This window comes from Trichoplusia ni, chromosome 4 (genome assembly GCF_003590095.1).
Source record: "Trichoplusia ni isolate ovarian cell line Hi5 chromosome 4, tn1, whole genome shotgun sequence".
Lineage (NCBI taxonomy): Eukaryota > Metazoa > Arthropoda > Insecta > Lepidoptera > Noctuidae > Trichoplusia > Trichoplusia ni.
Window position 1 is genome coordinate 3,502,880 of NC_039481.1, and position 23,411 is coordinate 3,526,290.

Here is a 23,411-nt window from a genome sequence, read left to right on the forward strand (position 1 = left end):
ATATTTTGATCACAGGCTTGATTTTGATAGTTTACCGATTCATCACATTCGTTTACTGCCAATTGGTAGATATTATAAGAAGCGGGCCGATGTCTGCGCAGTGCGCTGTTAAACGGTATTATTTTTTTTACAAAAAATTGGTAAAAACAAAACTTGATTTTTTTTCTCATGATATACTTAAACCAAGTTCAACATTTAATTGACTAATAAAATATGACCCTAATCTGCACTATCTAAACACGTTCATTATTCTACATAATTTTAGGAAAGCTAAAGAATCATGACTAAATTAAAATTATTTTCTAGCAGCGTAACATACAGCAAAAAACGGTCAATATCTAGAGTAAATGAAACTAATTTTCCATTTAATTTTCATACACATGATGACCAAATAATGACAAAGGTTTACTCGCAGCGTATACGGTAGATGCTAGAACCATTTTACGACACGCTTTGCTCTAATAATAGTAGATAGCCTAGTGTGTTGGGCATAATGGGCATGTCAAAGGTCATAGGTTCGAATCCCGTGAGCAAACCGTAAAGGAAAACATCGTGAGAAAAATAAAAACACTTAAAAATCTTTAGGGTGTGTTAAACCACATCATGCAGTAACAGAAATCAGGCGTACGAATTATTTAGTACCAGATCGACATGCAACGGATGGCGTAGCATGTCGTCACGTCTTAATACTTTAATAGTATGTTTCGATCTTTCAAGTTTTTAGATTCTTTTGGTTAATTAGTGCTTGGAATTAGTAGACTTGATAAAAATGACTATTATTTTTCTTACAATTTCAAACAAGTAAGTGCTCGAGCTCGATTAGTAAAACCATCAAGTACAAATTCCTAAACGTTTAATCAACGTGAAACGTCTCGTCTGCTTGACGTTCCGTTTGACAAATAATTTTATATTAATGTTATTTGTACCTGAGATGTGTATGTTTTATCTCAAAACTAAATAATAACAGCGCTTAACTGATAAAACAAGTAAATATTGACTTAATTATAGTAGTCCGTCTAAGTCCAAAACGTTAATGATAGGGGCTAAGTATAACAGAAAACATAAGAATACGAAACTAGATTTTTATCGAGATCATTGTTTTTTAAATAATAATGGATGAAAAGAATCCATTGCAAGTAAGTTCGTTACCAACTGATGATAGTAATGACCAAATTCTTAATAAGAGCGGAAGACCAAATATGAAAAGCATGGTGAAATTTAGTCCACAGCCCAAATCTATTATAGCAAAAATGTTATCTGAAATCAAAACAAAAACTAGCAGTAGTAATAAAGATGACGACGACATCATAATATGCCAAAGTGATCAAACTTGTGATATTGTTGAAACTGATAAGACTGAGGAACATGTTTGTCAGACTTGCTCTCACAGGTACTACGTAATTTACTTATATCAGTCTTAATCAGATAATAAATTGTTACATGTGTATTCTTTTTTAAACTTCATTTATATTCATTTTAATGTAACTATGAGGTATAAGTATTTGCTTCACAACTGTAAATATACATACAATGCAGCATTTTGTAACTTTTATTGACATTTAAGTACTCAAGTACATGTACCAACAATGTTTATCACAATGTCAAATTTATTTGCTTTCAGAAGTGACAGTCTCAAGGAGCATAGAAAACATGTATCTACACATCAACAGTTTTCTTGCAACTATCCAAATTGTAGTTATTCTTGTAAACTATCTTCAAACCTCATAAAACACAAAAGAGTTCACACAAATGAAAAACCTTATCTCTGTGACAGATGCTCATTTAGATCTAATTTTGTAAATTCTCTTAAAGCTCATAGAAGAATACACACTGCGGAGAAGCCATATCAATGTGAACACTGTAGCTATAGATGTAATAGCAGTTCCAATCTAAAGAAACACTGCAATCTTAGACATTCCAAAACTCCAAATGGAAATTATAAGTGATCACAAAAACCAAAGTATCAATGTGTAAAGCAGTTGCTGTGTGTACATATAATACACATTAAATAAAATTGAAGGTGTATCTCATGTTTAGCACCATTTTATTTTGAAACATTTGTTTGTCATAAGTGAAAACAATGTAAACACTATGCTATATTTTTTTGAGATTGCATTATTGATAATTTTATAAAAATATTCACTTAATGTCTAATGAATGATAAAATAAACAAAGTCATGTCCAAAGCATTTATATTTTTTACAATAACCTAAGTATATAGATATATGATCCTAGAAAGTATATAGTAACTGGTATAAATGTTGCCCAAAGAACTTATATCAAGGCTTTCCTCTTAAAACATGATAAAATACTCCATGATATTTGTAAACATCTTGAGCTCAAATAGTGAGGTTACATTAATAAAAATAAAATAACGAAAATGATAATACTAGTCTGGTTCACAAGTCATAGGCATGTATCAGTGGCAGTGTTCTGTGAAGTCTACTACGACGGATTCACGCCAGCCGAAGAGGAAGTAGCCCGTAGCCGAGCCGAGGACAACAGCACCGCACAACCACGTGTTGTACGTCATGAATACCAGCATCAGCATGTAACTCACGAGCACCTGCACTCCGTGGAGGACTGTCTGCCACGCATGGGCGGTACTCATCATAGTAGGACTGGAATACAAACAAACCAATAAGAATAGTATTCAATTACAATAATTGTATGAAACAGTATTAAGTACTTACACATTTCTTTCAAGAACATGCGGCACCGGCCTTGTAAAGAAAATAAATTTGTTAGTATCAAAAATATATGTTTAAAAAATATGAATTTGTGTTAATTAGGTTTAAATGTTATTGTATTACTTCAAAGATTGTTGTAATATTTTTTAACAACCATGATAATTTATATTTCAACCGGAAAGGTCGAAATCAGCGTGTCATATTCATCGGTTACGACAATTAGCTCGTTAGTCGAGTAACAGTAACAGCATGAAGAATTAGCTTATCTGAATTATTTACGTATTTAATGAGTGTGACAGTAATGTCTAAGATGGACAGAACTTTCATTATTGTGAATGGTTTAAAAGATAATTTTACTCAACTGTATAACTTGCGGTTCATCTGGAGCACATATATTTGTGACGCCTTTATCAGGCGGCGCTACAGCGCAATATTGGAGTCCCGTGTATGTTTTCCACAAAAGATGTTTCCTGTAATATTTTAGTCTGAAACAAGCGTAAAAATTAGTTACAGAACAATTTAACAATACATTCATTTTGAAATTGCCAATAAAATAAATAAAGCGTTTACTTATGTTAACACGTTACGATAACAGTTATTTGCTTTAAATAGTTATGAGAAACAAAATGTATTTTGTAGAATTAAATTATCATTACAACACGACGTAAATGGCGAATGTTTTATAGAAACCGCATACTTAAGTGTCAATTATCAACTGTTTGAACGTTTCGGCATTTTATACGAAACATATACTTATGGATTGCTCATTCATGCCTAGAAAATGTGTTTGATTATTAACGAGAAATTAGCATTGTAAACCTTGTAAGATTTTATTTGATATAGGTACCTACTTATATCTTATAATTCCATATTACCTATATGTTTTACTCAATTAGTTATTTCGAGGTCGTAAACGTGCAGATTGTTGCTGATTGTAGTTCATGAGTATGCACAAGTATGGTTAGGTAGTTTAGGTAGTTAACCATAACTAGTTTGACATTCTAAAATATAAAACAGGATCTGACGTACTTATCCTGAGTATACAGTACCTATGTTGTGGGAGTCTATGTAGGAAAAAGACATTCAGTATGGTAAAGATTAATACGGACTACAACTACAATGCACCTTACAATGTACTTATTCATAATACATGCATCATTTAGTAGAGCAATAGATCCGTAAATTATGTAAGTAGGTAGGTACCTACAGTTCTATATCTACCTATGCTACAAACTTTACAAGAGTCGTGACAACATAACATTATTATAATGCGAAAGATAGATTACCGGATTCGATAAATGGCAATGACAATGATAAAACGTTACATAATACATAAGTCCACCTACTTATTTCGTCATAATAGATCGGAAATTAAAAAAAAACTTTCTACGCCTTTAGAGCCGCAGGCGAATCAGATACGGGTAATAATAAAGTCCGTGGAACCTGATTTGTATAAGAGCAAAAAATCTAATTGGTATCTAAAAAACGTATGAAACATGATCACGTCTACCGTCTGCGAGGGAAATACACCATGGGACCTGGGGAAGAGAGACACCGCTCTACACCGTGTAATGCACTGTCTCGCTTCGACAAGTTTTACTTTATGCGCTGATGGTAGGCCTCTTGAACACAATGTAGCTCTCTATATAACCTTGAGGATAATGAGTTCATTTACACGAGTGTTTTTCTACAATGTGGAGTAAAAGAAAAAGGACGATTTACCTACACGTATATACTAAAAGTATTAAAATTATAAGCTTACCCTTCATAAAGCAAGGCCATTAAGAATACTGCAAAGAATGATCCAATAAATTCTCCTACGTCTGTTACTTTCCACCAAGAAAAGAGAATCGTTTCCGCGAACCCGCCATGGAACTAAAATGGTAATATTTAATGGTATACTTGATATAATCTATATCAATGCAATGAAAACCTGTTATGCTTAATTGATACTCACAGTCATGGCCATACTATGAGACCCTGCATGTTCCCCATGACCTCCATGGCCTGAGTGGCCGCCGTGGCTTCCGTGGCTACTGTGATCTGAGTGGAGACTATGCTGTACCCTTAAGTCTGATCTGTAATCAGGACTGTCTTCACTGATGTTAAAGCCATTCTGAAAAGTATTCATAATATTACTTTAAAGTGCAAAATAGTTGTGTTAGTATGGAGTAATGTGATGATAGTGAGGTAACTTGCAGAACTGTTTTATCCTGTTTCCCGGTAATAGGCAACGTAGAAGCGCTCAGGTTGCTTTAGACGGTAAAGACCGGTCATACCCCCTCGACTTTGCCAACGCCAAGGAAGTCCGCGTAGGACTTCTATCAGGCAACAACAAAAAGGGGAATATGGTTATAGCGCGGTATTTAACTAAAGCGCTCCCACCGGTCTTCCAACAAAGGGTAATGGAAAAACGCTCCTGTAGTTTGATGCCTGATGAATTGAATGAACCCGTCGGTTTATCCAGGACACAGAGAAGTGGCTGAGGGTTTCCTAGTATCAAAGGGGTTAATATGGATTAACAATATAATAGTTTGGAACATGTTTCGCATTACTAGTAATAGTAAGTAAGATTTAAAACGGCGACACATTTTATGTAACAATACAAGTGAATGGACTTACTCATGGCCGTAACTATTGTTATTTCTACAACGGTGAGATATTATCAACAAAACACTATTAAATGACAAGAACATTTACTGCTATATCTGTTTAGTAGTTAGTAGTATGATTGTGTAATAGAACAATGAATGCCGAGTCTCCTAGCAATATCCAAACATGTTTACAATAACATATTTAGTTGTTTAGATTAATTTGTGAATCTTACACCAAAAATTATACTTAGAGTTATTTTGTTGTGACTTCTGAAGACATAAGATACTAAGGCATTTGCTTATGATAGCATAATAATAATCTGTTTATGTATGTAGTAGAGTATTTACACAGCTTGTTGTATAGAAAAAATTGTTTAAATAATATATCACTTATTAAAAGTAAAATTTACATACACTATACTACTTCAGACTTCAGTTGCTGTTTATTTTATTTTGTCAAGTATTCTATAAAATTTGCATATAAATGTTTTCATATCAGTCAAGGCTATAAAAAACCAATGGCAGACTTACCATAATCAAATCTTCCTGAAATGTGCTATTTACGGACATGTCATGGTCAGGGGGCATAATGTGGTCCATGTTATGGTCCATATTCATATGTTTCATGTGGTTCGCATGGTCATGATTCGAGTGATCCATACCCATGTGATTCAATCCGTCCATTATTGCTGAAAATGAAAAATTTTATTAATACAACACACCAATACATGATACAACAAGAATTTAAATTTAGAATCTTATAAAGTATGTTGAAACAGCTATAAGATGTTTTAAAACTGTCCACTTCCAAACTGCTAAAGCAAAGGCAAGTTTACAAAACAGCTAAGTGTAAAACCAAAAACAATTAATGTTATGTTAGAGTTTAAATTCTCAGTACCACAAAGCCAAAGCTGGTTTGATAATCATGACTATTTATATCTAATTGTCTCTGTACAAAGTATTTACTTCAATTATATCATTTAAATTGAAACATTCAATATATGACACGCACAATAGTATCGTTATCTATTACTTATATGATAACAAATACATAATAAGTAGAATCATAATAACTACAGTTCATCGACAACTTCATTTTCTGATTACTGTTTTTTTTAAACCTAATCAAATTTATTATTCAATCTTACAGTAAAACTGTATCACATTTTTTAGAAAGTGGGTTGGTGGTTCTCAATTCAATACCTCTTACTTTACACCACTCACAGCAACTGTCATAGAACCAGTGAAAGCAATTATTAAGATAACTAGAACAATTTATGAAATGACATAAGTTTTTAAATTACCGTTATTTTTAGTTAAACATAATTTTTCGGTTATTATTTGATTCTATTACAATTTATTATTTATATTACAATGTTATTGCTATAATCTATTACTAAGAAAATAAAAATGCAATAAACGATAATAAAGAAAATTGCGGTATTATTTTAGTACTATTAATAGATTAATGTACGTTCTAAAACAATAAATCCTATTTCGGGTAGTTAGTTTTCATAATAATGTAAGTCAACGTAAGAAACATTGAAGACTTGAAGTTGTAACATTTACATAATTATCACACACACTTACTCGATTTAAACTTTAACGTGGCACTTATTGGTATACAGTTTTAGCAACAAAACGACTCAATTAGTATATATGGTAATGTTTTACGAATAACAAATAATAATTTTATGTCATTTCATGGTGTTACGCTCACCAGAATCTCAAACCATGGCAATGCAAACTGCTGCTGTCGTCTGACACTCTGACCTGTAGAGCTGTTGTCAACTTGTCAAAATAAGTAATGTCAAATTTTGCTTGAAGTGTCACTGCGTGCAAAAGAAGTATAAACTTTATACGGAGGTGTGAAATTTTTGAACGATTGTTTAGTTATACATGCTTCCACAGACGCTACGGTATCCTATATCTATTAATATTTCAATAAAGTCGTGTATACTTATACGCAAATAATTACTTTCTATAACCAGCAACAAACTAGGAAAAACTCGAGAGTGAGTGGCTTTACAGGTATACACCAAATTGAATATAGACCCTATTTTGTAAGGGTATTATAAATTACATAATTATAACGTTTATTTATAATACATTCATCCGTCTTCATTAACACTTATGTGTAATTATCACGAAGTCTTGAAGTCCGATACAGAACATCATTTTTTTTTTCTTCCGCTGGCTTAGGGACTGATTTACCTCGATTATTTTTTTATTTTCTAATAAAAAAAATAAGGTACTTTAACTGTATTAGAAACTGAATGTATCTAAAAACTGTTGTAAGGATATGGATTTAAATACTGTTGAAATAATCTGAAAAAAAAGAGATGGATTCACTGCGAATAGTGTGGCCAATGAAATAATGACGAGTTCAAAAGTACCGCCAGAGCCGTCCGCCTCAGTCTATGGTCTCAAATTGCGTCAGTTTCTTCCAAATTCCCCAATTCCCCTCTCCAGTCTCTGCTTGCGTAGGGGAGATGAAGAAAACAAGAAGGAAGAACAAAATCATTCCTCAAAACACTTCCTTAAATCCTCAATTTTATAAAAGCGTTTTTTAAGTAATTAACCTAAATTCTTGTTGATATAAAACGACTTAATAATTATAAAACTATTTTATTTAATTATTCTTGCTTGACATCGGTAAAAATAACTCTAAAGGAAAAACCGTGTGCTATGGATCTCAGTTGTCGGAAAAAAATAATATTATTTTAAATGTTTTTACATTTCCTTCTTTGAGAAAATATCTTTTAACGGTTTTCCGTTCTGTTGTTTTGTCAAAGAGAGAAATGATAACAAACAGCGACTAATTTCACTTAGGTCACGAAATTGGTATATCACTTGAGCCCAGTTCAAACTTTTTTTATAGACCTACTTTATTGTACTTAAATGATCCATCATCATTTATATAAGCCACAATCTACTCTGAAATCGGTCCGAGTAACATTCTGAAATCTTTAATTCATTGATAATAGTAAGGGATGGCAAATAGAATTCGACATGCATATATATTAGTGTGTGCTTTAAGACTTAATTTTAGTATTTTAATACTAAAGCATAATAAGTAAAAAGATTGTAAGTTTGTTGTGTTACATAATGCTATACTTTTACAACTCAACAAAACCATAGACGAGGGTTGTTCGATTTTTTATTCAAAACGTTTGTCGTATTACTGTTGTAATGGTCAGTTTAGTTTGTAATAAAATAAATAGTTAAAATACTTTTTGTTTTACGCAATCAAGTCTTTATTTTATTTTAAAATACGATTAAAATTCTAGTATTACTATATTTACAACTTGCAACTCAAAATAATTTGAATCAACAGTGCATTTTTTATGCTCTGTACATCCGCACAAAATCCAAAGAAACTTAAGCGCAGAGCTATCGTAATCAATCCTATGATATAAATGGAATCCCGAAAAATATTCATATGAGAAATCAAAATACACACGTTTTCTACATTTTCTTATGCTGATTTTATAGATTTTTCTTTTCCAGTGCAAAATGAAAATTTTAACTATGCCTAGAGACGCTCGTCATTCTTGGGTCTTGTTTGGCCGCCATGTCTGAAGTTCGTTGTGTCTTCGGAGGTCGTGTTGTGCTACTCTTTAATGTTTATAGATTTCAGTGAATTTAGTTTTAATAAGACGATGAATTTATATAAATATTGAATAACTATGATTTAGTTTCTTGTGTGGAGTGACTATTAGACTGGAGCAAATCGATACATTTTGCGTTTGAAGAAGTTACTCTAACATCGTATTTTTAGTTCATCCGCCATATTGGCGTTAATATCTCTTCGTAAGTCTTTTTTCATAATTTTTAGCTTTACTGGTATTAATTTGATGTATATTTCATACTATTTTGTTGCTGTTTTCGTAGGGCTGCATAATAAGTTAAAGTAGAGTGTGCATGTTGCTTGTATTGAGCAATATTTTTAACATTTTGTTCATGGCCTCTTTAAGGCAATTTTCTCCCATTTCTAGTTACTGGCGTCGAGTTAATTTCAGTAATCTAATATTAAAGAATTCTATAACTTATTACTTAATGATTGGCCTTAACCAATTATATTGGAATCAAACATTGTTTTGTAGATAGTTGTTTTATTGTACCTGTTCGTATCTTATGAAATAGATGTTAAGAAACAAAGCTGTACGTTATATTTTAATTCTTGGACTATAATTTCAAATATATATTCGTGCCAAATCTGTTATTTTTTATTGATGTTTTTACCTCAGTACCTCATACCTAAATCCACTTAAATTCAAAACTCAAAACTCAAAGAATGTTCTAGATCATTTATACGCTCTCCTTAGCGTCATCCTGCTATGTGTATTGCTGATGAGTCATTTGGCAAGTCTAGGTTTCCCCATGTTTCACCATAATCAAAGCTTGGTTAGTTGTTGGTGGTAGTTGTATACTAGATATTGTATTGAGATGCATGTCTAACTTCCATTTACACATGCATGATGCCTTGTGCCAATTTGAGAAAGTACCTAATATGTCAAACTTAATTTTTGGTCATCACTCAAAAAAACTAAAAGCATCACAAGTATTGGTTTAAAAACAGAACAACGAATAAGAAACATACTTGAATGTGTTAAATGGTTGTTGTTCTCAAATAATTGAATGCACCTATTCAAGAAGCCAAACAGCCATAAACCATAATTATGAGAAAATATATAATATATAAGGTATCTAAGTCAGCGCATATTTAGAAACATCATAAATAATGAAAAAAACAAACTTGAAATGAATTTAAGGTTTTGAATATATTTGAATGCTTACACAAATAAACCAATATTTCATCTATGCCTACACACTTTTTGTTTACCTTAATAAACGCATGTGTAGCTAAAACTAAATAGAAGCTTAGATTCATGGTTTGTCATTCTTGTTTACATAACAGACACTGTTTTGAATTTTCTGCATCATAATAATACACTCAAAATTGGTCATATTATATAAAATTTGAAGTCTATTGAAATATTTGTAAATAGATTTTACATTGATTGGTGAAACAAAATTTCTAGAAAATCAAATCAATATTGCTATGCTTCTTGCATGACTATTTGAGTTATCTGGCATATTATTAATATATAAGTCCAATATGTAAGTCCAATATTCTACTGAATTTTAGTATGTTTACTGCTTTATTATTAAAAAGCTAATGGTTATCAATAATATGGGCATGAATGAAACATAAAAAATTGAATTTATAATTTTTATACTATTTCTGTCTTCAACACTTCTTAAAAATGTAAGACATACATATAGAAGAAATTACAAAAATTACATATTTAATTGAAAAAAATATTTTTTTTTGTTACAGGTCAGACAACATTGCTGTTGCATAGTCAAGAGCATTCTGGTGCTTAAATATTCATATTTCCCTACCCTGCAGTCCAATGCAAGGTAAATATAAGCATTATACAAAAAACTAACTGATATTAGTATTTTATTTAGAGGTATTTTAAGTAGGAAATATTGAATGTACTACTTAATGTGCACTACAGGATTATATTAACTATACATATAAACAAATAACTGAGCATACATCATTTCTATAGGTAAGATATTATGTGAAAAATTTTAAATGTGTTGTTCTAGATTAAAAAATTACATCACTTTCAATGTATATTTCTTTCAGGTAGGATTTTTATTTGTCTATGAATGGGATGACCTGCTTCTAGGTGCTAAAGCACCAACATATTTATATTATGATAGAACGGTTTAATGTTAAAAGAGGGTTTAGCTGATGCCTCTTAGTCAGAAATTGGATGAGCCTCTTGTTACGATTGAGGTGAGAGTTTCTTTGATGGTGCTAGTAATTACTATTTGCATCATTTTGTAATATCTACTACAGTAGTTGTGTAACTTTGGCAGGTAGATTGCTGACTCCAGCACAATGCAGCAAGCAGTCGATCCTCTCGCTACCACCAGCACGGTAAGTAATTATGTATGTAGAGTAAAATCAACAACAATAGTATTTAGATGTTTACACTATGGCTGCATGTATGGGAAGTAACATTTATACCATTAATTACCCTTTCATATGATAATTTAACACTTCACTTGATAGCAAAAACAATTTGCCAATGACTGCCACTACTATTTGGGTATTGCACTTTTAACAAGAATTATGACATGTGATAAAGGTGTTAAATTCAACATATTAAGTAATAAGTAATAAACCTATACGCAATGTATTAAAATACATATATGATTTGTACAGCCTACGGCGGAGCCGGTCAATGGCGCACCCCCTGACGAACCCGCGCGGCGGCAGGGCCGGATGACGAATCAGCTTCAATTCCTACAAAAGAACGTAATGAAGGCGGTTTGGAAGCATCAGTTTGCTTGGCCTTTTCACCAACCAGTAGATGCTAAAAAATTAAATCTACCTGTAAGTATTAGTTAACTTTACACATTACTTTAAAAGATGAACACTAAACTTAAAATAAACTGAATTATGTGAACTTTGTTTAATGAAATCTATTTTTAGGACTACCATAAAATAATCAAGAAACCTATGGATTTGGGAACCATTAAAAAGCGACTTGAGTCGAATTACTATTATTCAGCCCAAGAATGTATTCAAGATTTCAATACCATGTTTACCAACTGTTATGTCTACAACAAGCCTGGAGAAGATGTTGTGGTCATGGCACAGACCCTGGAGAAACTTTTTCTTAATCGGGTAAGTAATGATCAATTGGTAAAAACTGAAATTTTGAATAATTTTAGAACATTTTCTGTAAAAAATGATGTAAGCTAAAAAAGACCTTTATGAAGCCGCCATTTTGTAGCAAGGTTAGTTGCATCATGCAACCTTGCAAGCCTCTCAGTTTAGGAAAGACAAATAGATTTGTGATTAATGGTATTCATAACACTCGGATCGAGACTTCATTAAAATTAAGTGTTATTTAACTGTACACATTCAGAATTATTAAATCATCTCTCTCAGCCACAACAAATATTCTGGATCCACAGATAGCACAGATGGATAAAGAGGAAAAGGAAATCGAAGCGCCGTCGAAAGGGGGCGGTAAAGGTGGGGTAAAGAAGCGGGGCACGTTACCGGGCGGCGCGGGACTGGGCGCGGGCGCGACGCCCACGCCGGCCGCGCCGCCCGCGCCGCGCGCCGCCGTCAAGGCCATGCCGCCCGCGCCGCACCCCGCGCTCGTGGGCTCCACCAACACCACCACCACGCCCGCCATCAGCGCGCCGCCCGCCACGCCGCCCGCCACGCACACCGGCCTGCCGCAGCAGGTCACTATGCGCCTCATTGATTTCAATGTAAGCTTTGAATACTTCTAAAGATCTAGACATTTATGTACGCCGTCGTTTGCCTCAGGTCGCCACGCAGCCCTCGAGTTTTCATGTGACCCAGCCACCAGCGCCGCCCGTATCTACCATCCCGGCGGTCACTCTATCTCAAACGCAGCCGGCAAAGGTACTAAGTTATTCCAGTCTTTTCTGTATTTATATTCTAGGGCAGGAAGAGTGGAACAGTCTAGTTTTATCTTTGTTGATTATCTTTGTTTAAAAGGTTAAAAAGGGAGTTAAAAGAAAAGCCGATACGACAACACCTATGGGGAGTTCCTTTGAAGGTGGATATACTACACCTACAATTGATCAGCAAAGTGGTCCTAAACCTGCGAAGATTTCTACTAGAAGAGAAAGCGGACGCCAGAAAAAGGTACTTAGTGGTTCCAATGTTACTTGTTCTTCAATGTGGAAGTAGTAGAATTGTTCATGATACATCATTTTATTACGTTTTTAGGCGAGTAGGACTGGAGACGATAGCTTCAAAATGGGTGGATTATCGCCGACCGGAGCGGGTGCTTCCCACCACAATGTTATGACACCCCAGCTTGCTAAGAGTAAAGAAAAACTGTCTGATGCTCTCAAAAGTTGTAATGAAATTTTAAAGGAACTATTCTCTAAAAAACATTCAGTAAGTATTTCTTTTTAATTACTCTTAAATCTACATTTCTGATTCACCTATGACAAAGAATCTTCTGCTACACCAATTTTTTTCGACAGGGTTATGCCTGGCCGTTTTATAAACCTGTAGATGCTGAATTGCTTGGACTTCATGATTATTTTGATATTATTAAGAAACCTATGGACCTCGGCACGGTGAAACAAAAGATGGATAATAGAGCATATAAAACAGCTGCCGAATTCGCCGCCGATGTACGTCTAATATTTACCAATTGCTATAAATATAACCCACCGGACCATGATGTGGTAGCAATGGCTAGAAAACTACAAGACGTCTTCGAAATGAGGTAACTTCTATTGCTGATATAAAACAAAACATAAAACCATTGAAAATTCTTTAACTGTGACATTTTTTTGTAGATATGCCAAGATTCCCGATGAACCCGTCCATGTTGGCGTTCCGCATATGGATAAGGGAAGCTCAGCGTCAAGTTCGGAATCTGGCTCTGAATCGGATTCTGAATCAGACGATTCGGAAGAAGAGAGAAATAACAAAGTAAAGCTATTAGAAAAAGAATTGCTAGCGCTTCAAGAAAAAATGAGAAAGTTAGTAGAAGAATCTAATAACAAAAAGAAGGCTAAGAAGAAAGTTAAAGATAAGCAAAAGAAACAAGTTCCGAACAATGCCGTACCGAAAGCCAATGCGGCAGCAGCGTACGCGGCTAAAGCAAACAATATCAGTGAAAATATAGGTAAGCACTTTATTCATGTTGAATCTCTTGCAGGAGAACAATATAGAAAGGGACTTGGACAAATTAAGTTACTTTTATGAGATAATTTGCAAGATCTCCACATCATTGGTTCTAAACTACCTTGAGAAACTTCATAGAAAAAATGTTTAGAATTTTGTTTGTGTGAAAGTTTAAATATCACGCAAACATTGACTTATGTATCTTGTTGTAGCTGCGAGCACCGTGCGCGGCAAGACGGGCAGCAAGCGCGGCGGCGGCGGCGGCGCGGGCGGCAAGGCGGGCGCCCGCGCCGCCGCGCTCGGCAAGAAGAAGAGCGCGCCGCCCGCCGCGCCGCCGCCGCCGCACCCGCCGCCGCATGTCGACACCGACGACGAGGACCAGGCCAAGCCCATGTCCTACGACGAGAAGCGCCAGCTCTCGCTCGATATCAACAAACTGCCTGGTAAATACTTTCTATCCATATACTTTTCTTTTTCCTATGGACTCGAAAGCAACTTGATTAGAATGAAATAAAATTATCTAAAAGCTTAACATTCGAAGTTGGCGCCAATATTTTTTTATGATAACATATACTAATTATTTTTTTGTCTAGGAAGATGCATATAATATACTTATTTTTGTTATACAGGTGACAAACTTGGCAAAGTAGTTCACATTATACAAAGTAGAGAACCCTCTTTACGAGACTCTAATCCTGACGAAATCGAAATTGATTTCGAAACTCTAAAACCGTCGACGCTTCGTGAACTAGAAAACTACGTGGCCTCATGTCTACGGAAAAAGACACGTAAGCCTTATTGTGAGTTGAACCAACATTATTTACCTTTTCCTTCCATCCTACAACTCCTATTACTCATTTTGTTTATAACCTTTTGTTTAGATTTGTGAACCTGATAAACAAGTGTTTTTGTGAAATAACTCATACACTTATTCGATACTATTATGTAACCTTATCCTATCCTATAAGTCCAACCCTTGCTCCCTTCCTTTGGCAAATAATGTTGGCGAAACTAAATTGTCCATTATTTTTTTATTCGTGACTTTCAAATTATTATTTCTGTCATTTAATTTACAGATCGTAAAGTATCTGGTAAATCTAAAGACGAACAAATAGCAGAAAAGAAACAAGAATTAGAAAAAAGGTTGCAAGATGTATCTGGGCAACTAGGAACAAACAAAAAGCAACAGCAGAAAAAAGGTCAGTAATACTTTTAATTTTGTTAAATTTGTATTCAGTGTAATGAGCTGGTTTCTAAGACTATTTTATTATGTTATTTACTTTAGTTATGTTATATTTGTTAACATAATGTTTTTGCCAGCAGAGGGTTGCAAGGAGGCACTCGGCGGCGGTATGTCGTCGTCGTCGAGCTCGTCCGACTCTTCCAACTCTTCGTCGAGCACGGACACCAGCTCTTCAGACAGCAGTGATAGTGAAGCAGGTTAGATCACATTGCCGTCGACTTACGTAACTGATCCTATCATTTCGTTCACAGACAGACACAAAGTATAGCACTGAGTGGTACCTTATTTGTACCATATGATGTAAATTACAGTTTTAGTAATAGATTTTAATGATACTTGCATTTAAATTAAGATGGATATTTCACTTTGTATGGATATGTTCAAATGCTTGAGATATATAAATAGATATAGGTTATTAGCAATTTTTTCATGAACATTTCAAAGATGGAACTTAAAGTTTTTACCTTTGCCAGTATTTTTTATTGATATGACCGAACTACACACATTTCTTTATTTTTAATATGAAATGCAATTTTAACCGTTTTAATGTGTTTCTAGTCTAAAATTATGACAGTGACCGAATGAATGATAAGAAAATGACCAGGGAAATTTGCTATAACTCTAAGTAACATCTACTGAGATATGTGTTATTGTGTATGTGTTATTTTGTTTAGATGAAGGTAATTATGTGAAAGCACATGTTGGGGACAAAGTTTTCCCTCATATTATTTATATAGTATTTATTTATTAAAGACTCAATACTGAGGATTTAAAACATATTTTTTATCTTATTTGGCAGTCGTGCCTCTCATTTATAATTTATAGATGAGTGTGCCTCCATTAAGTATTGAATTAGGTAATAATTAAATGTTGTCATGAACATGATCATTTATATTAGCTAATAAATGAAGGAAATAATTTAACAGCCATAGTGTGATTGTGTTAGTTAATTGTTTTGTCAAATGGGGATAAATTGTATCAGGTGCTAAAATCGTGACTTTTACGTAAAGATGAGAAATGAGTTAAGTAAGCACTATGATTTTAAGTAAATTCAGAGCATCCCCAAAACTGTGTAAACTATTGTTTGTGTTGAGAGTATGAGTGAGTCCTGTGAAAGTAGTTTTGAGTAAATATTATTTTCATTACTGTGATATTGGAGAGGGATACCACCTGAAGTATGATTCAATAATGTATAATATGAGTCTATAGTGCGCATTATAAGAAATGTTGGTAAAGGCACAAAACAGTTGTTAGTGAGGAGAGGAAGCCAGCTTTGGTGTTCACTGATACTATGATATTGGTGCCGGTAAGCGTTATATGTCATCTGGTTTGCTTTAAAACCAATAGGAAATACCTTTTCATATTAATATTTTTAACTATATCATGTCCTCAAACGCGATGTTCTTTCATTTGCATCCTTAAAGTTTCGATCTCTTGTATGGATTATTATTGGAAAGTTCAGATCTCACGGTTACTAATTGCTTTTGAGTGTGAAATTTAAACCCACTTAATAATGATTGAGGCTTGAAAACTATTATAAGAACAATAATAGATAGTAGTGTCGGTACGTCCAGTGTTGCGAAGCGAAGAGGATCTCCGAAGCAGCTGGCGAGTCAGCGCAGCCGTAGGGACTATTGCAAACAATTGTGTAAGGACGGATACCAACTTAGCAAGCAAAATTAGCCCTATGATGGACTCAGTTCTCATTTTGTTACAATGGAGGATGTAATTTTGTGACATGTTGTAGTTAAAAATTTAGTAATTGAAAAGGTATGTTTTATTGGTTTAATGCTTGATACACCTTGATGCTTGCTCTCAAAAATTTTATGTGACGTGTGGATCAAAATTGTCTATATAAACATAAAAAAATACCTAAAGCTGGCCTCCTTCCTTCACAAATTGTTTGCAAACTTTGTTAATGATTGTCGTGGATTTATATACTTTTGTATTAGTGATTGAAACTTCATGATTACTAGGTTTTGTTTCCTTATGTCTATCAGTGTAAACGTATTTTATTTATCGTGTACCATATTATGTCTGAAACTAAAGGTAAATTAGTAGCTACAACATACAGGCATCTATGTTTGGCAATCGATTGTGATATTAAAATAGATATTTGTGGTTCTATTTAACAAGCAGAACAATATACAAAATCTATTAAATAATGGATGCATTGCTTTAGATGTGCGAGCCAATACTAGTGTATCATTAAATAAATATATTAAGTGAGAAAACAAGAACAGAAATTATGAAGGTAAAATATATTATGATAGCAGTACTTTGGTTGCCTGATAGATAATATAAAAAATGTAATGCTATAAATCTTTTAAGTTCGAAATTAAAGTCAACTTTAAAATAAAAGTTAAAATTTACAGTTTTATGTTTTGGCTATACAGAACTCGAGCTTCCAAGGCCACAGCAAACTCGAACAAAACACTGCTCTATATAGTCTATTACCTTTGTATTAGTTTGTATAAATAATTATTTCGTAACAAACAAACACAGTCATGTAAACTACTGTCTTGAGGATTGGATATACAAAATATATATGTAATTTTAGTTATTTTTTATGACAAGTTTTATTTCACTAATCAAGGTTTAATACAAATATTTTGTTTTCTTTTATTTATTTCACTCATCAAATGTTTTATTATGGATGAAAAATTGCATATACATGTATAAACTTTTACAAATTGAGAGTCACATTGACAGTAATTTTTAATTTATTGGGTTTTTCAGAGGCCTTTCTATTAAGATACTGTGACACTCCTTGTAATACAGATAAAGTAGGCCCCATAAACTAATTTTGCTTGTTGTAAATATAAATTAAATTCTTCAAATACATCACATTTTATGATCGGCGACGGGGTAGGTAAAATGTTGACCATTTTACATACCAAGTTTACTTATGTTTTATTGTCATCTTATTTAGAAAGTTTTACACTATGAATATTATTTAAGATTATATTATTCACATTGAGTAGCTCAATTGAATCAGACTAGAACAATTAGTATTTAAATTTTGTTGGATAATGTGAGAGTATAAGGGGAACAACTCCCAAAGCAATCTCTATTTTAACCAATAGTCCATTACTTACATAGTATATATTTTGTCAAGTACAATTTGCAGGTTGCTTCAAAAGATCTATCATATAAGTTAGTATGTAGTGAACATAATATTTTATATAGAAGAATTCCCTTCTTTTGCCCAAAAGAAAAGGGAGATAGAACAAAGAAGTTTACTGTATACATTGTTTTTCTTTTGTCAACACTATGGAGATTATCTGACTAGACTTGATAATCATAATTAGTTTTATTTTAAGGCCCGTTAGTAAAGAACTGATAAATCTCATTTGTGTTAGTCAGTTAAATATCATAATTGTAAACAATGTATGTATAGTTGGAATTTAAAATAACTAATAATAAAATTGTACACAGTTTGTAACCTAACGGGTTCTTATGTTTTGCAATCTGATGAAAATTTCCTTTTAACAAATAGCATGTACACTTGGTGCAATTAGTTATTTCAACGCAACATTTAGTTGTAATGTTAATGTAGAGAGTTGACATGTAAACAGAAACACTATGTGTGTTAAATTTTATGTAAGATTGATTTAATCAACTCATGACTTAAAAATTAATAGATATAAGAGTGAGTGAAAATAAACTTTGTATATATTTCAATATATAACGATTTAAGTAAATCTCTTAAGTAACTTATATTGAATTTCATTTGGCTGCCCTGAGATCTGAACAAGTAGTAGGTGCAAGTATGATGTGTACCGTAAAAAAAGTAGTTCTTCATGTTTTGGAAACTATTTAATTAGAACAATCGCTTCACCTTTTACTATTTGATACAAAACGCATGGTATCAGTGAACATACGTAACTACAGTTAAACGGCTTCATATTCTCCTCAAAAAATTGTAAATTGAAGAAGTTTAGTGAATTGTGAAATTTGGAACGTGAGGCTGTATCTCAAGCTAAGTATATATTTGTCCAGTGGTAGATTTTCAAGTAGATCACAATTCAAGTTTTGAACTTTTATTTTCAGGCACGGCTCCTAGCAGGACGCCTAAGAAAAAGCCGAAGAAACAGCACCAACACCCCCCGCAAGTCGTAAGTTTTTTTTAATAAATATGACTGGAAATGACTCACTGTCATATCCAACATTTATAATGATGTATGTATAGCAGAAGCTCGTGGCACCAGTGGCAGCTGCGGCCGTGGCGGCCACAACGATCCCCGTGAGCGCGCCGATGGAGGTAGCGGCGCCCGCGCCCGTGGAGAGCAAGCCGGCCGTGGCCGCGCCCGAGCTGGCGCCCCCGCCCGCCGCGGAGCTCAAGGAGGTGGCGGCTCCCGCGCCAGCCGTACTGCCCGTGCCCACGCCCGTGCCTTCACATCCCGCCACGACTATTCCTGATTCATCTGTAGCGCCTATCGTACGCGAACCTGAAGAACAGAAGCCTATTTTAAAAACCGAGCCTCGAAATGGCCTCGATAAAGTTGATTCGTCGCAATACATTGATCCTATAGAACGGTCTCTGGCCAGTCTCGAGCGCAGTCTTAAAGCTGACGTACCCATGGATGTCAGCATCGGTGTATCTGAATCGTCATTGCGCCTGGAAGAAGAATTTTCGTTACCTAAACCTCAAATGATGCCCGATGTTGCCCACCAAAACTTAATGGCGCAATTAGGAGGATTAACTGAGGTTGCGCGAGTGCCTGATCAGATTAAAACTGAAATGTACCTACCACCCCATAATGGATTTGTAGACAAAATGCTGCATGAACGTGAAATGTTGCGGCCTGATGTAAATACTAACTTACCGGGTATGACTGGGGTTCAGCCGGTATCATCGATATTTGACCCCATACCCTCAGTACCGCATAGTGTTATTGCTCAGTCACATCACAACATACCAAATACACAATGTATGATAACACCTGCAGTAAAAAAAGAAGACATAAAGCCTTTGCTGACTCCGAAGCCTATCGAAGACCTTATGGGTGTATCGAATATGGTTTCTAATAATATGTCGGATAGAGCTAAATATGAAATGGAGAAAAAAATGGAAGACTCGAAAAATACCAACTTTGCACAAGCTTTTAAATTGAAACAGGAACAAAACTTAAAGAATGCTAGCTCGTGGTCGTCTCTGGCGCAGGCTGGGAGCCCACAGAGTATACCTACAATGGGCACCAATCATCAAATAAAACAAAAGCCAGTTATGGACAGTTTCCAAGTAAGTTTTCCTGGAAAATTACTGGCTAAGCACATAATTTCGACTATCCTTTTCAAATATTTTTATTTAAATTCCTACTTATTGCCTTGGGTAATTTTAACATAAAAGATGTTTTTTTTTCAGGCTTTCAAAAAGCAGGCTAAAGAAAAGATAGACCGTCAAAGAGCTCTTATTGAACAGCAGGAACTAAGGAAAAAGGAACAAGCTGAAAGAGAAAGACAAAGGCAAGAAACAGAAAGGCGACATCCTGACGAGGAAAAGATGAGGTAAATAATATAGTAGTATAATTACTTGAAACTTATGCTGCCTATATTTTTAATTTGACCTATAATTATTTGTTTGGATGTCTCTAACTCTTTAGATTACTAACGGTGTTCATACACAGGGTGGGCCAGGGTGTACGCAAAGTGGAGAGCGCCGAGGTGGCGTCGCCGCGCGTGTCGCCGGTGGCGCGCGCGTCGCCGCCGGCCGCCGCGGCCGCCGCCGCCGCCGCCGCGCCCGACAAGCCCGCCGCCTCCGAGCGCGAGCGACTGCGCCAGCGCGAGCAGGAGCGCCGCCGCCGGGAAGCTGTTAGTATTGCTTTTATACAAGATCTATTTCTATTAAGGTCCAGAACCATGTTATTATGTGGCATCCTAACTAGTAATATCTTATTAATAAAAACCCTAGTTTTACAGTTTTAGATTTTTTATTTAGTCATTAGTCAATATATCAATATAAAGTCTATTTTTTAACATTCCAGATGGCAGGTCAGATAGACATGAACATGCAAAGTGATTTGATGGCCGCTTTCGAGGAGTCACTGTAATATGCTTTGAAGAGGACACTAATAAATTGTACATATGAGTATATAAATATTAATTTTACGTCAATGCAATCGATAATTATGGTGATAGTTTGACACCGAAGTGAGTTTGTGATCGTTTAGTGCGTGAAAAACAGTTGACTAACATGTGGTTAAGTGCTGTGAATAGGTATACTTAAACTGTTGTAACGTCATTATTGATTTCGTGGTCGCATATTATGGGCCTTTACTAGAGGGTTGCATTTTAATTAACATTAACTTGTATTATATAAGTTTGTATGTAAGGTCTTAAAGGTTAACTCTCTTTACATTCGTAAGTCTATATTTATATTTTGTTTTAGAGGCGTCTCCTTCCTTCCATAATTGTTTTATAGGGTCTACTAATGACTATCGTCATGACTAGAATTTTAAAATCAACATGTTTTATGTAATTGGTGAATGACAATCAAATAAACTATGAAAATCTGTTACGTGACTTCGCACCATTTCTCATTGCATGGTTGTTTTATTCGTATGTTTCGTAAACAACTCGTTGATGATGCTTAGAAATTAGACATAAATAATATAAGTATATTATGCCATAATATTAGAATGTCGCTTTTGAATGAATTCAACGTGCAATGGGTGACGGGAGTGAGTTTATATTTATTAGTAAATGGAATTTCTGTTACTTATTCGATTTTCGATAAATATTGCTTAATGTTAGTAGATTTTTTATCAGCCTGTCATTAAAAACAGATCAAATGTCATACATTTGATTTGAAATATATTTATTTTACATTGGAATATGTCTTTTTATGTTTGTAGATAGATACTCCAGTGAAAATGTAGAAATTAAACAAGTTCTGCGTACTCGGAATTAATGAGGATTAAAAATAATAATACCAATAACACAATGCTACACAAAATATTGTATATTGTTAAGCATCTTTTTAATTTCAGCCATTTACTCTCAAAATCAAATGTAGATATGAAGTAAAATATATTGACATTCCATATTGTAATATGTTGTTTAAATTGTTATTTTTATTTTATTTTCGCCAATTATTGCTATTTTATGGCATTTCTGAAGAGACCTGGTATACTACTACATACACTATATTGTCTTGAGGTTCAGTGGAACTTAGTTTATATTAATATAAGCACTGAAAAATTTGCTTATAAAATACCAAACCACCTGCTGTTTATGTAAACTATTTATGAAATTAGTTTAATTTAGTTACAATTGATACTTCTTTCTAAAAGAGGTAATTTTATCTATGAAATTGAAAAGCAATAAAATTAGTTTTTTGTATCTCGTTCTTTAAAACCTTAAACTAAAGACTTGAATAAAGTTATGGTGTTCATTAAAATTATGTTTTCGTTTAACAAAGATCTAGTCGTTTTAGTATTTGTTTTTCTTACTAACTACAAGCGTAATATTTTTCGTGTTCGTGCATTTTAAGTCCAAAATTTAGTAACGAGGGCAGGTTGGATGTTTTTTTTCTTATAATCACGATGTTTTTGATGTTAATTTTAGTAGGCTTCAGCTTCAGTAAAACAATTAGTGTTATTGGGTAAAAAACATGAGGTTGAAACTAAATTTTTAATAGATATTGCTTGAGGCCTTTTTTACCAATGAAAAGCCTTACCAATTCCACGGATATTAAATAGTGTTTGCGAACATCTTGCTCTCCGTGTACCTGCTACTGCTACCGTGTTGGATACCTCATACCTTTATACTTCCGTTATTACCATATTCTCTGCCCTCAGCGTTCTATCGAGTACCATATCAGATTCTCAAAAGCGGGGATAGCTTTTATGGACTTCGAGACGATAATGAAACAATGTGTGCTGGTTGTGGAGGTTTGGTCCCATATTATTTTTTAAGTCAGATACATTTTTGGGAAATAAATTAAAAATGTAACTTTTCAGAGATGAAAACTAAGTTTTACAAGTTCAATTTACTTAAGAGCACATGCTTTTTTTGGGTTTTAAAATATGAATGCGGAACAATACAGCTTCTGTTTGTTTGTTTATAAAAAGACACAGATTTATATAGATTCTGCAGAACGGTAGTTTACGTTTCGGTATACAGATTTACAAAAAAAAAATACCGTATAAAATAATAATGTTGTAGAC

General features: G+C 34.0%; 3 protein-coding genes across 6 annotated transcripts; 2 read left to right on the forward strand and 1 right to left on the reverse strand.

The window, feature by feature from the left end:
- Positions 1-485: 485 nt before the first annotated feature.
- LOC113492581 (zinc finger protein 271-like) lies at positions 486-2,161 on the forward strand. Its single transcript, XM_026870085.1, has 2 exons — positions 486-1,390; positions 1,622-2,161. The coding sequence occupies exons 1-2, from the start codon at positions 1,113-1,115 to the stop codon at positions 1,944-1,946; spliced, it is 603 nt and encodes a 200-aa protein (XP_026725886.1). The 5' UTR covers positions 486-1,112; the 3' UTR covers positions 1,947-2,161.
- A 14-nt stretch (positions 2,162-2,175) lies between these two features.
- LOC113492578 (high affinity copper uptake protein 1-like) lies at positions 2,176-6,201 on the reverse strand. The gene is made up of 7 exons (XM_026870083.1): positions 6,183-6,201; positions 5,816-5,973; positions 4,648-4,806; positions 4,453-4,565; positions 3,053-3,175; positions 2,694-2,723; positions 2,176-2,621 (listed from the first exon to the last, which is right to left on the reverse strand). The coding sequence occupies exons 2-7, from the start codon at positions 5,966-5,968 to the stop codon at positions 2,420-2,422; spliced, it is 780 nt and encodes a 259-aa protein (XP_026725884.1). The 5' UTR covers positions 5,969-5,973; positions 6,183-6,201; the 3' UTR covers positions 2,176-2,419.
- Positions 6,202-8,537: 2,336 nt separating this feature from the next.
- Positions 8,538-22,642, forward strand: LOC113492571 (bromodomain-containing protein 3-like). Of its 4 annotated transcripts, none has more exons than XM_026870074.1 (21): positions 8,538-9,097; positions 10,629-10,711; positions 10,947-11,099; positions 11,187-11,243; positions 11,532-11,702; positions 11,802-11,996; positions 12,290-12,568; positions 12,654-12,752; positions 12,849-12,998; positions 13,083-13,256; positions 13,346-13,593; positions 13,667-13,998; positions 14,210-14,440; positions 14,627-14,785; positions 15,074-15,196; positions 15,321-15,437; positions 19,294-19,358; positions 19,433-20,485; positions 20,609-20,751; positions 20,871-21,054; positions 21,228-22,642. In XM_026870074.1, the coding sequence occupies exons 3-21, from the start codon at positions 11,055-11,057 to the stop codon at positions 21,291-21,293; spliced, it is 3,891 nt and encodes a 1,296-aa protein (XP_026725875.1). In that variant the 5' UTR covers positions 8,538-9,097; positions 10,629-10,711; positions 10,947-11,054; the 3' UTR covers positions 21,294-22,642. The 4 variants fall into 4 exon arrangements, with proteins under 4 accessions (XP_026725875.1, XP_026725876.1, XP_026725878.1 ...); XM_026870075.1 differs by having other exon boundaries at positions 19,436-20,485; XM_026870076.1 differs by having other exon boundaries at positions 8,539-9,097; positions 11,183-11,243.
- Positions 22,643-23,411: the final 769 nt, after the last annotated feature.